This window comes from Nannobrachium achirus, assembly GCF_963921795.1.
Source record: "Nannobrachium achirus genome assembly, chromosome: 20".
Taxonomy (NCBI): domain Eukaryota; kingdom Metazoa; phylum Chordata; class Actinopteri; order Myctophiformes; family Myctophidae; genus Nannobrachium; species Nannobrachium achirus.
The window spans coordinates 50365752-50379771 of record NC_137827.1 but is presented as its reverse complement, the minus strand read 5'-3'; the positions used below and the strand labels follow the sequence as shown (position 1 = coordinate 50379771).

At 42.9% G+C, this 14020-nt stretch overlaps 1 protein-coding gene across 1 annotated transcript in view; it reads right to left on the bottom strand.

The window, feature by feature from the left end:
* Positions 1–14020, bottom strand: part of syne2b (spectrin repeat containing, nuclear envelope 2b) — a 298695-nt gene that overhangs the window by 108713 nt on the left and 175962 nt on the right. The window contains exons 92-95 of the mRNA XM_080751129.1: positions 11794–11898; positions 8917–9036; positions 1769–1969; positions 268–441 (exon numbers count right to left, since the gene is read on the bottom strand). Of these exons, the coding sequence (XP_080607255.1) occupies positions 268–441; positions 1769–1969; positions 8917–9036; positions 11794–11898 (600 nt within the window). The remainder of the gene's footprint in view (positions 1–267; positions 442–1768; positions 1970–8916; positions 9037–11793; positions 11899–14020) is intronic.

The window sequence follows — 14020 nt, the reverse complement described above, 5'->3', positions numbered from 1 at the left end:
TGTAGATTTGCTATTTTCACAATTTCTGCCTAATATTTGATAATTTGGCCAATGTTTAATTTGTCATTTTAGAGGTATTAAAAAGTCGTTAAAGTGTCACTTTAGAAATGTGCAGATACCCTCTATAGACTCAAACTTTGTTGGTTTGTTTGAGAGAGTGAGAAAACAATGTTGCACAATCATCTGGGGACCCCCCAAAATAATTTGGGGACCCCCCTTGGGGTCAGGACCCACAGGTTGAGAACCACTGGTGTAGGACACATTTACCTGTAAGGTTTCTTGCATCGCGATGCCTCTCTCCAGACCTTTCTGCAGCAGTTTGTTCACCCTATCCTGCAGCTCCTTCACTACTCCCTCCCACCTTTGGAGGGCGCTCTGTGGGACTCTCTGGGTCACGTACTGCAGGTTCCTGAGATGGTTGCCCAGGAACTGGAAGAACTTCTGATGACATGAGTCACAAATATACCGTATATAGACCATATCGTCGTTGTCGGGCGGAAACCTCGTATCTCCAAGTTTCAAATTTGTATGTTTTTTTTCGCAAAGCCCTGCTTCATCATCATACAAAGCCGTCACACAAAAGTAGTGAAAACAGCAGATCTATAAGCACACAACGCCTCGCACCGCGAGGCGTTGTGTGCTTGTAGATCGGCTGTTTTCACTAGTTTAAATCATTTTTAAAATCATGAATACAAACAAACGGTTTTGGACATACAAGGTTTCTATCCGACAACGACGATATATAAAATAATGTTGGAATAAAGTTGCTCCTTTAGCAGAGAGATCATTAGGATGATCAAATTTGTTACGTTTACAAGGTGCAGCAGAGGAGTTTGTCGGCAAAAACGACAAGCCCAAAAAAGGGATTGATTATTAATTGATTTATTTTATACAATTATTGATAGGGATGGGTATCGTCTGCGATACTTTTAATGGTATCGATCGCATGACGGCGATACTATCGGGTATCGGTTCACGTAAAAATGAACGATACCTCGTTTCGATACTCTGGAACGCACCCGTGGCCGGTCGCATCTGTAACAGTTGGGCTACTGGGAGTTTAATGACTGCTTCAGTAGGCTACACTCGTTACTGTGGAAAATAGCCGACAATAGCCTATAATGTTTATTATTATGATGATTATCCAACCTCTATACTCTCCGCTCCGCCACACTGTGTGATCATCATCATCACCTCTGCTCTACCGCAGCAGCGAGTCACCACTCTTTCCGTGTTGAAGTTAAACTTAAAGGGGAAGACCACCCTTTTTCAATATTGAACTATGTCATTAATATACCTTAGAGGAGTTGTGTGGAAATTTAAAAAAAAGTTTACCCTCTTCTGTGTTGCCTAGAACTGGAGGATTGATGTGGGGGTTTGTATTGCAAATCACAACTTGATGACATCACACATTGTACTTTACAATACAAACCCCAAAATGAATCTTCCAGTTCTAGGCAACACAGAAGAGGGGGGAGTTTTTTTTTATTTCCACACAACACCTTTAAGGTATATTAATGACATAGTTCAATATTGAAAATGGGTGGTCTTCCCCTTTAAATAAAAAGTATCGAAAATGGTATCGAAAAGGGTATCGTATCGATTCCCAGGTATTGAAAAAGGTATCGTATCGATTCAAAGGTGAACGATACCCATCCCTAATTATTGATAATATTTTTGAATCGATTAACTCAATGAGTTAAGTGTTTAGTGTTACACCCCTAGATAGGACCTCTGACCAAACCAAGCAGCTCCCATGCACACTGACCGTGTGGTCACTGAGCTGCTGCTGCAGGCCAGCCCTGCTGTGGAGCTCCGCCCCAGGCTGCCGTGACAGACGTTCTGCCCCCGCCGTGAGCAACTCATCCAGGCTGGTCGCCAGCCTCTCATGGTGACGCTGGAGCTCCACGCTGTTCTTCAGCTCCTCATATGTGCCACACGCACCGGCCAGAGCCCCCTCCACCTCACCCTGGGAGATAGGAAGAGAGAGTCAGCCCGTGGTCTTTGATTTATGCCTTTCAATTTACAATTTAAGCATTTAGTAGACGCTCTTAATCCACTTACAACAAGCAAGGTAATTCATCAATAGAGGGTATGTGCATGCATAAAGTGAATGGCAAATCGAGTGGCAAATCGAGTGGCAAAGTGAGTGGCAAAGTGAGTTTAACGTCGCTTATTGCAATCAAATACGACTTTTCTGTTTGGATGTACAGTATGGGCTGTCAAGGCCAGAAAGTAGTTTAGTTGCCACTCAGTAGGCGTTTCCGTGTAACTTCTGGGTATGATGATGATGTCACGCACATACCCTCTATATACATCAACATTAATACATCAAATGCATAGCAATTTAGTAGTAATCTATAGTAATCTAAGAAAAAGAAAAAACTTGGGTAGACCAAGCACCTATTCAGTAAGTAATAGTTCATTCATCTAGTTTTCATCCACTTTCATTAATTAATTAATTCAGGCATCTATTTGTTGTGGCATTCATCTATGTTGTCAATCATTAATCTTTGCACAACATACAAGACGAATGAATGTTTTATCAATTGATTTATTTTTATTTTTATGTACAGTGTTCAATTGTTGTTGCATTCCTTACTGAAATGGATTGCAATAAAAACAATAATGTAACTGCTGCTGTAACTGCTCCTGAAGGTATTTGATATACTGGTGCATGCCATGGCAATAATTCTGTGCTAAATCAGTGCCTGCTCCATCCCAGCCTGATTTAGCAGCAGGCTTATTAATATCAACATCATAAAAAGCTCATTACTCATTGGAAAGGTGTGACAATTACACACATTGCCCTCATCCATTTTTCATTTAATAACACTTCTATAAATAGACGGGTGGCACAGCGCTCTTCTTCAGAGAGAAAGGTATTTAACATATTGAAGACACAGCTTCTCACTATGCTCTGACATAGGCATTGAAGACATGTCCCACTTTCTATGTGATGGTTACCGCTAGGGCTGTCACAATTATTACATAATCGCCTAATCGCGATTATTTGACATAATCGCGATTGTTTTTCATAATCGTCATAATCGTTTCCAAGTTGAAAAATGTTCATATATGTTAAGTAAGTAAAAAAATAGTGGAAATAGCTGCGACGCGTTGTGAGCTTGTAGATCAGCCACTATCAATGTTATTTTTTAAGTAGTAAGTTGTCAAATATGTCAGTAATGTCTTTGTGTATTTAGGTTATGTGTCGTATCTATCTGCCACGTGCAACTTCAAAGCCTAAAAGCCAAACAGAAATGTGATTGTCAACGACAAAAACACAATGAAATCGTTAATCGCAATTATTTGAGTGACAATTAATCATCATGTAAAATGTCAGAATCGTGACAGCCCTAGTTACCGCCTGAAGATATGAACTCTTCCTAACCATTAACCAAGGCTACATTCATCAAACATGAATGAAGGAGAAGCAACTTTTAGATGCAATCATAGCTGGCTAATCAGGGACACATTTAGAAGCAGGACATCAGGGCACTTAAATGGCTGTCAGAATAGAAAACTAGCAGGATTCTACTGCAGGTCTCCAGGACCAAAGTTGAAAACCGATTGAGTAAAAATAAAACAAACAAACAAGTTTAAAAAAAATATCAAGAATTATAAAAAAAATCAAACCTCGGTTCGAAGTGAAGCGGTGAATTTTTATTCTATGTGTTCTAGAGCTATGAAATCTGTGTTCTAGATCTATACATTCTGTGTTCTAGATCTATACTTTCTATGTGCTTTAGTTTTCTATATTTTTATGAATTCTGAATGAATGAATGATTTTGTCTGGAGGGCCAAATTGTCATGTGAAGCTTGACCAATCCTCAATTCTGCATGCACGGGACATGTACGGGACAGACAAAGCCACTCCTTGAGAATCTATGGGAAACCTAAAAAAAAAAACATGTACGGGACAGACAAAGACACTCCTTGGAAGCGGCTTTCACCGCTTCAAAAACTAATGTTTTCAAATAAATGTCAAAGATAAAAAAATAAATCAAACAAGTGAAGCGGTGAACTTTTATTGTGTTCTAATCTAGAGCTATGAACTCTGTGATCTATACATTCCTCCAATTCTGAATGAATGAATGATTTTATCTGGAGGGCCGAATCGTCATGTGAAGCTTGACCAATCCTCAAAGTATGGTCTCATTGGACATTTTTAATCATCCAATCCATATTCTGGACGTACGGGACAGATCATTCTGGACTGAAATGACCATATGGACATGAACGGGACACACACGGGACACACATGTACGGGACAGATAAAACCTGTTCATTCTGGACTGAAATGACCATATGTGGACATGAACGGGACACACAAAGCCACTCCTTGGAAGCGGCTTTCACCGCTTCAAAAAAAAAGAAAAAAAAAAAAGAATATATATATATATATATATATGTCTTGTCCTATAATGTGATTTGTAATGCATGCTGTTATGTTGCTTAAAGTGGCTTTATTTTGAAAGACAGAAGTACCCATATAGATGAAAGGCCCTCTTAATTGAGTGGAGGTCACTGTGACTAGCAAAGGCAGGTGTGTGAGTTTGTTGATCGCACTAGTCAGGAATCAGCTGTGTAGGCTCACAAACAGCATTCTTGTCAGAAGCAGCACAGAGAGTGCATCTCTTCTCCTGTGTCCAGTTTGATGCTTTCCATCTAACCTTCTGCATGCCCTCACCAGGAGGCAATGCCGTAAGTTATAATTCATGTGGATCCTATAATTTCATGTTGCATTGATCATTTCATGTATGCATAATTAAGAGAATAAGTTAATGTTAAAAAAGGGAATTCATGGTTATTTAGTATTAAAATGATTGTATATACTGTATAGCAAACCGGACAACATTTGATGTTGTATTTTTCTGTATTGTTTATTTTCAGTTTTTACTCCATGACCTGTATAATGATGAAGAATCCAAAGTAAACGGACTCATCTTACTCCACGATTCTGTCGTTCTTTCTATGGGAATTGGAGTTTAGCTCGCTGTTGAGCTGAAGTTAGAGAACACTTTAGTAGGAACAGCACAGTAAAAAGGCATACTTCAACTGGTGTTCTGCTTGGGAGGAAGATGGCATCAAAGGACAGCGATGCAACTTCATTTAAAAGCGGAAAAAGTGGGAAGAGCTCACGGACATCATGCTCATCAGCCACCGCAGCTACTCGTGCCCGAGGAAGAGCAGAGGCTGCCAAAGTAAGGGCAGAATATGCTGCCCAAGAAGCCCAACTCAAAATGGAAAAGGCTGCTATGGAAGCAGATATGCACCAGCAAAAAGCTGCTATGGAGGCAGAAAAGGCTGCTATGGAAGCAGACATGCAGAAAGAAAAGGCTGCTATGGAAGCAAAGTTACAATACGCTACAGCTAAACTCGAAACTGAAATGGAAGTGCTCACTTTCAAGCGTGAAGCAGATGCAGCTGTCGCAGAAGCAATAGTTTTGGAAACAGCCGAAGTCTTCCATAACCTTCAAGTCTTGGACGCCATCTCAGAAGAGGATAAAATGGAGCGGACAAGTGAGTTCGTAAATTCTCAACAAATATTCAACTCTGCTGGCGATCAGCAAACCCCACATGTCGCCTCTTCATCGCAAGACTGTGTTGACGACAACAATCCCACACAGCCAAGCACAACTATCGTTTCTCCACCAATGCGGCCAGCCACAGCTGTTGTTTCTCCACCGACACAGCAGCAGCACAGCAGCAGCCCAGCGAGGGATAGCTCACCTCAACATGCTAAACCGGTCAACAAAAAAGTGTCAGTCAAAGACCAAATCAGGGATACAAGCACACCACGTCCTGTTAAAAAGGAATACAAGTCTCATAAAGGAGATCATGATGATCAAGGACATTCAAGCAGGGATTACTCCAAGTTGAATACTTCAGCTCTACCGTACACCCCCCAAGGTACGCCGTACACCCCCCAAGGTACACCAGCAACTAGTGCCAATGCGCCTACTACTGATTTACTTGTAACCCTGCTGGCTCGGCGAGACTTGGTGAGCTCCAGCCTATATCAGTTCGATGACAGACCTGAAAACTACCGTGCTTGGTACTCATCCTTCACCACCGCTACCAGAGGGTTAGGCCTCACAGCAACAGAGGAATTGGATTTAATGACAAGATGGCTTGGTAAGGAATCCAGCGAACATGTCAAGCGCATGCGCTCCGTGCATGTAAATAATCCAGCAGCAGCTCTTCAGAAGGCATGGGAAAGACTCCGTGAAACGTATGCAGCTCCCGAAATATTAGAAAACGCTTTATTCAAGCGTCTGGATGACTTCCCACGAGTGGTGGCAAAAGACCACAAAAAGCTACAGGACCTTGGAGATCTGCTCATGGAGCTCCAGGGTGCAAAGGAGGACGGCTACCTCAGGGGGCTGTCTTATTTGGACACTCCACGGGGCATTAACCCCATTGTCGAGAAGCTACCTTACGGGCTCCAAGAAAAATGGATGTCCACCGGCCACAAATGGAAGATGGACAATGGCGGCTGTTACCCACCATTCGAGTACTTTGTTCGGTTTGTCTCCAACGAAGCGCGAAGCCGTAACGACCCAAGCTTTCTTCTTTCCAGCAGCAGTACTGCAACTCTAAAAACAGACAGACCTACCTTCAAAGGTCAAGGCTCCAGCTATCCAATCACGGTTCACAAGACCGATGTCTCCCCAGCAGAACCTGATGCAGACAACCTTGTGAAAAGCGACAACGATCCACGTAAAATGTGCCCAATTCACAACCTTCCTCACCCACTGAGGAAGTGCAGGACATTCAGAAACAAACAACTCTCTGACAGGAAGGCCTTTCTCAAGGAGAAAGGAATATGTTTCAAATGTGTATGCTCGACCTCTCACCTGGCAAAGGACTGCAAAAATGCAGTAAAGTGTGAGGAGTGCTCCAGCAGCTTTCACGAAACAGCCATGCATCCTGAGCCTGCATCACAAACACCCAGGGCCTCTTCACCCTCAGCAGAGAATGGCGGGGAGGAGGAAGAAGACCACGCCAGTGAAGACGTTGTCAGCTCCAGCTGTACAGAGGTATGCGATCTGGGCCAAGTAGGTCGATCGTGCTCTAAGATCTGCTTAGCAAAGCTATATCCAGAAGGCTCAAGGGACGAAGCTATCAACGCTTACGTGATATTAGACGACCAGAGCAACCGCTCGTTAGCAAAATCTGCTTTCTTTGATCGGTTTAACATAAAGGCTGAACCATCTTCATACAACCTGAAAACGTGTTCCGGAATGGTTCAGAAATCAGGCAGGAAAGCTGAAGGGTTTCGGATCGAGTCGATGGATGGCAGCCTCTGCATTCCGCTACCACCACTTCTCGAATGCAACGACATCGTCAACAACAGGTCTGAGATCCCGACACCAAGTGCAGCCCTGCACCACCCACACTTAAGGAAAATAGCGGAATACATCCCAGAGCTAGACCCGCAAGCAGAGATCCTACTGTTGCTTGGCAGAGATATCACACTGCTACACCAAGTGAGGCAACAGGTCACCGGGCCGTATGATGTCTTCGGGCCGTACGGTACCCCCTTCGCCCAACGCCTTGACTTGGGCTGGGTGCTGGTAGGAGACGTATGTTTGGACAAAACTGACAAGCCGACAGTCACAGCATTCAAGACTGATGTGCAAGAAACAGGTTGCCCATTAATCCTCCAACCACGCACAAGTGTCATGCACGTTAAAGAGAAAACCTGCCATGGCGGGGAGTCACAGGACAGTCCCCTCAGGTCGAGCAAGAAGGCTGCAGTCTCACCCCCTCAAGGAGACTTCTCAGAGAAGGATGTCTACATGAAAACAGTGGAAGCAAGTTCAAGACCTAGCCATCAACCTGTGGTAACGGGAATACCTACCAACACCGCAATGCAGTCAAAGGTGGACAGAGTCCAAAAGAAACCTTCAACGAGGAGACCTTGTCCTGCCAAAGGACAATCAAGCTGTTCAGAACAACACGCCGATGGCAGCAATCATCGCTACCTTCCCTGGGAAAAGGGAAAAGTAGTGCAATGTGGAAATGAAGACTACGGACCAAGGTTGTGAAAAGACTTTTTGTAGACTAGTCCTAGTTCATGTTCAGAACTCGCATTGTAACAAAAAAATAAGATGGTGACCTCATAAAGGTCAGGCGGGGAGTGTCTTGTCCTATAATGTGATTTGTAATGCATGCTGTTATGTTGCTTAAAGTGGCTTTATTTTGAAAGACAGAAGTACCCATATAGATGAAAGGCCCTCTTAATTGAGTGGAGGTCACTGTGACTAGCAAAGGCAGGTGTGTGAGTTTGTTGATCGCACTAGTCAGGAATCAGCTGTGTAGGCTCACAAACAGCATTCTTGTCAGAAGCAGCACAGAGAGTGCATCTCTTCTCCTGTGTCCAGTTTGATGCTTTCCATCTAACCTTCTGCATGCCCTCACCAGGAGGCAATGCCGTAAGTTATAATTCATGTGGATCCTATAATTTCATGTTGCATTGATCATTTCATGTATGCATAATTAAGAGAATAAGTTAATGTTAAAAAAGGGAATTCATGGTTATTTAGTATTAAAATGATTGTATTAAAATATATTGTATTTACAAGATACTGTATAGCAAACCGGACAACATTTGATGTTGTATTTTTCTGTATTGTTTATTTTCAGTTTTTACTCCATGACCTGTATAATGATGAAGAATCCAAAGTAAACGGACTCATCTTACTCCACGATTCTGTCGTTCTTTCTATGGGAATTGGAGTTTAGCTCGCTGTTGAGCTGAAGTTAGAGAACACTTTAGTAGGAACAGCACAATATATATATATATGTTCACTGTTCACCATACAACAGAGTACTATAGGGCTTAAGTGGTAAACTAAACTAGCAGTAGTCTGGATGAGCTGTTTTAAGAGAGTGTATGTCTCCTACCTGTAGATGTGTGGCCTGGTGGATGAGGGAGGCAGGCAGCTCCTGCCTGTGAACCTCCTCCAGCAGAGAGCTCACCTGACAGGCCTGCTGCTGCAGGCTCTGCTGGAGCTGAGCCACAGCCTGCATGGGGACAGTGGTTTCTCACATTAAGTCAAAGTATCAATACTGCAATGGAGATGCACTCAGTTAGGGGTGCCCTCACACCAAAATACCTAGAGTGGAATCCGCCAAAGCATTTCAATGAGAATGGAGCGTTTTGTTTTTTTTGCAGAAATCCTCTACTGGCAAAAAATGCTCCATTCTCATTGAAATGCATTGGCGGATTCCACTCTAGGTATTTTGGTGTGAGGGCACCCTTAGAAGTAAAAGTCCAGAATTCAAAATGTACTTAAAGTAAACAAAGGTATTGGCATCAAAATGTACTTGAGTAGAAAGTACTCATTATGCAGAATGTCCCATTTCAAGTTTTCAAATGTATAAACATCTTTTGAAAATAGCAGCTCTACAAACTCACAATGCGTTGCAACGAGACACATTGTGAGCTCGTAGATCGGTTATTTTCAAGTGGCTAAAATGGATATAGGGCTGAAGTGGTTACTGTATGTATTGCAACAATAATCAAAATATACAAAGTAACTACTGGTAGTAGATTTCAAATAATTTTAATGGAGTAAAAGTGCAATATTTGGATCCGAGATGTAGTAAACGTATTGGAAATTAAATACTCAAGTCAATTACAAACACCTCAAAAGTGTACTTACCGTAAGTGCAGTACTTGAGTAAATGTACTTGGTTACTTTACAGCACTTCATTTGTTTTCATGGTATGCAAGCTAAATGAAGTGCTCCAATTATTGTAATTTCTCTGGATGAGAATATTAGCCAAATGTCTAAAATGTGAAAAGGAATATTGTAAATACAGTAGTTGCTGTCGGGCAGAAACCTCTTATATGCATATTTTAACTTTTTTTTCCGTAAATTAACACCGTCACAGAGCAGCCCGTGCCCTATACACAAGAGACGCTAAAAGGGAAGTCACACACAAACACACACACACACACGCACGCACGCACGCACGCACGCACACACAAGCTGTTTGGAAGCGGCTGTGAAAGTGATTGTTTCAATTTGTTTGTAGCATGACATGGTTTTTACCTGTATTCATTCAATTTAGAAATAACACGCGCAGACTTCAGGGGTTCAAACATTCTGTTTAAACACTGTTTATTGGAACCGAGCTGAAATGTTTGTCACCTGTCTCTCCTCTGCTAGTACTAGCAGCCTCTGAATGAGACCTGGAACTGCCGAAACAGAGCAGGGCCAGTCCATTTGGTTAAGAAGGGGGGTTTCCATGGGGAACGTGCCAAGTACTGTAGAGGTGAAGGGGTGTGTGTATCAGGTGTTTAACAGAGGTTTTGTTGTTAAAGTCTATTATTGGCACCTAAAAATGTGATTCATTTGTGTTGTACAACATTAAAAGGTTTAGATTATTCCTGTGGTATGGGGAATGTATGTAAAGGTAATTGTTGTTAGCTAACTGGAGTCTGTACTTGTGGTAGGATCCACTCCCTATTTCAGGGAGGCTGCAAGGGACAGACAGTCAGTTAAGCCGGCATCATAGTCGCCTGGCCGGTGGAAGGCTTTACACCGCGGTGTAGTCTTTTCGAGTCTTTTTGAGTCATGAAACTACAACATTACAACATTCCTCGCGGTGGAGAGCTTTACACCGCAAGTCCCAACACATCTCTCTGTTTTTACTATCAGACAGACAGGCTCTACACCCCGTTCACTGATTGGTCGATCTAGACCAGTCAGTCATGGTGTACAGGACTCCACCGTGAGTGACTATGATGTCCTGCACTTATTTTCTGACTTGAGGTGGAAAGCTTTCCACCTCAAATTTGCGGTGGATAGCTCTCCACCGTACACTCTGATACGGGCTTTATACTTGAGCGTTAACAGCCTTGAGATAGAGCTTATTTAAGGCGTGATAGTCTTTTGTGCTGTATACTGAAGTCAAGTCAAGTCATTTTATTTATAAAGCACTTTTAAAAACAACCAGGTTGACCAAAGGGCTGTACATCATGAGAAAACAGTAAACACAATAGAAACGTTGTAAACCTTTACAACCTTGTAGGTTCGTCAATAAAAATAATAGTTTAAGATATAAAAGCAATGACAGGTAAAGCCCGGATCATAGTCGGGTCCGCGGTGGAAGGCTTTCGAGTCTTTTTGAGTCATGAAACTACAACGTTACATCATTCCTCACGGTGGAGAGCTTTCCACCGTGAGTCCCAACACATCTCTCTGTTTTTACTATCAGACAGGCAGGCTCTACACCCGTTCACTGATTGGTCGACCTGAACCGGTCTAGACGGGGTAAAGGACTTCACCGTGGGCCGTGACTATGATGGCCTGCACTTATTTTCTGACTTGAGGTGGAAAGCTTTCCACCTCAAATTTGCGGTGGATAGGTCTCCACCGTAGACTCTGATCCGGGCTTAAAAGGCACGGGGAGGGGGTTTGTTGTCGTCAGTATTGTCTTTTTTATTTGTTTTATTTACACGGCCTTCCCTGTTTTAGTCCTGGAGGTATTAGGGAAAAATAAAACAGAAAATCTGCAATTCTGAACTTATTGGTTTCCGCCCGACAGAGACGATATACCGGTAGCTCTATAGACCAGTGTTTCTCAAACTTTAAAATGTCAAGGTCTCCTCTTAACTCAGAGTTACAGACTTGTATGGGTCAATTTAGACCCCCCCAAAAGGAACCCACAAAGTCCCTGGAATCCACTTTGAGAAACACTGCTATATAGAGTGTTAGAGATTGAATCCTTCCCATCCTGTGCATTGGACGGTGATTGGTAATGTGTGTTTACCTGGAGCTGTAGGTTAATATCCTGGCTCCTGTTAGCTCCATTAGTTATTTGGTTCACAGCCAACTGGTTAGAGGTGAGGGCTGCATGCAAGTCTGTTACCTTCCTCTGTTGAGTAGGACAAACACTGGGTTCATTAAATGCCACAATGTGCATCCAGCATTAGAACCAAAGTGGACTGGAATACAATACTCAAAGTGTCACACAACCAGTTACCAACCATTTTGCTACAAATTATTACAGGTGTATTTGTTATGTCCAGTTTGTATCAAAATACCACTGATACTATTCAGCCATAACCAAGGTTCAATTTGCTGACCAACCAGTAGTCTGAGGACCACCTTGAGGGCGTTCCAGGTGGTCCCCAGGTAAATGATGGAGAGTTGGTATTACCAAATTGACCCTTATAGATCTTATAGAGCGTAAAACCAGTAAGACTCCCAACGGTCGCTTATCTTTACAAATAGGCCAAAAGTTTGTTTTACCAATTATTACACTCTATGTGAACATTTACATCAACAAATCCCAAGTACTATGCAGAACGACCCATTTCAAGTTTTTAATGTACAACAATATTTAGAAAATAGATCTACAAGCTCACAATGCTACGCATTGTCCTCGTCCCTTATATTCCCATAGGTTATTGCGACCGTAAGGTCGCAGTTTAGTATCAAAACCTCCACCAGTCAGTCCTTGTTCATGTATGCCCATATATGGACATCTCTATATCTACTGTAACAGTCCTTGTCCCTTTATGCCCATAGATGGAGATCTCTTAACTGTAAGTCCTTGTCCCTTTTATGCCCATATATGGATATTCCTGATGTCATCAGTATATGAACATATATGGGCTTTCTGATATGCCCATATATGGAGATCTCTTAACTGTAAGCCCTTGTCCCTTTTATGCCCATATATGGATATCCCTGATGTCATCCGTATATGCCCATATATGGGCTTTCTAATATGCCCATATATGGAGATCTCTGTATCTCCATATATGGGTTTAAAAGGATACTTCAGGTCTGACATCAGGTTTGCTTATATTGGGTTGCTAGGTTTGACATCACAAACTCCATGGGCCATCTGACCTAGAAATCTATATTTGGGCATAGATGACTCATCGTGACCTCATCATGATTTCAATCGCTATAAAAGGACTCTCAGTGACATACACTCTCCACAGATAAAGCAGTCAACCAGCCTACCAGTCAACCCATTCTTTGATTACTTTGTACAACTAGATTAACTTTTCAATGGCATCCCCACTGGAATTGGGCAAAGGTGTGACGTGTGACGTGTGACTCAGGGACGGACGGCCGGTGGAGGTTTTGATTGCGACCGTCAGGGAGCAGTTTACTATGAAAACCTCCACCGGCCGTCCGTCCGTCGGTCGGTCGGTCGGTCGGTCGGTCACACGTCACACGTCACACCTTTGCCCTGCTCATATCTCCGCATCAGTATATAGGGCTTGTTTGTTTATTGTATGACATCACGCCACATCATCAGCTGTGGACTCTGTGATGTCATCGTATCGCATCAGTATATAAGGCTTGTTTGTTTATTGTATGACATCACGCCACATCATCAGCTGTGGACTCTGTGATGTCATTGTATCTCCATATATGGCCATCTCCGTATATGGAGATATAAGTCGTCCATGCCCAAGTATGGGCTGGTGAGGTCAGACTTTGTGTGATGCGTAGGTTATCTCCATATATGGAGATTCAACATTCCAGGCAATGCTCTCTTCCCTGGTGAGAATTGCCCCTTTATATAGGGCTTGTTTGTGTATTGTATGACATCACGCCACATCATCAGCTGTGGACTCTGTGATGTCATCGTATCTCCATATATGGCCATCTCCGTATATGGAGATATAAGTCGTCCATGCCCAAGTATGGGCTGGTGAGGTCAGACTTTGTGTGATGCGTAGGTTATCTCCATATATGGAGATTCAACATTCCAGGTGTAACTATGGCTACCCGTATGACGTGAGAGGTGGAGGTTGTGATATTTGTGGAGATAAGCGACCAACGGTCGCTTATTGCGACCGTCAGGGAGCAGTTTACTATGAAAACCTCCACCGGCCGTCCGTCCGTCCGTCGGTCGGTCGGTCGGTCGGTCACACGTCACACGTCACACGTCACACCTTTGCCCTGCTCATATAGATACGATGACATCACAGAGTCCACAGCTGATGATGTGGCGTGATGTCATACAATGCACC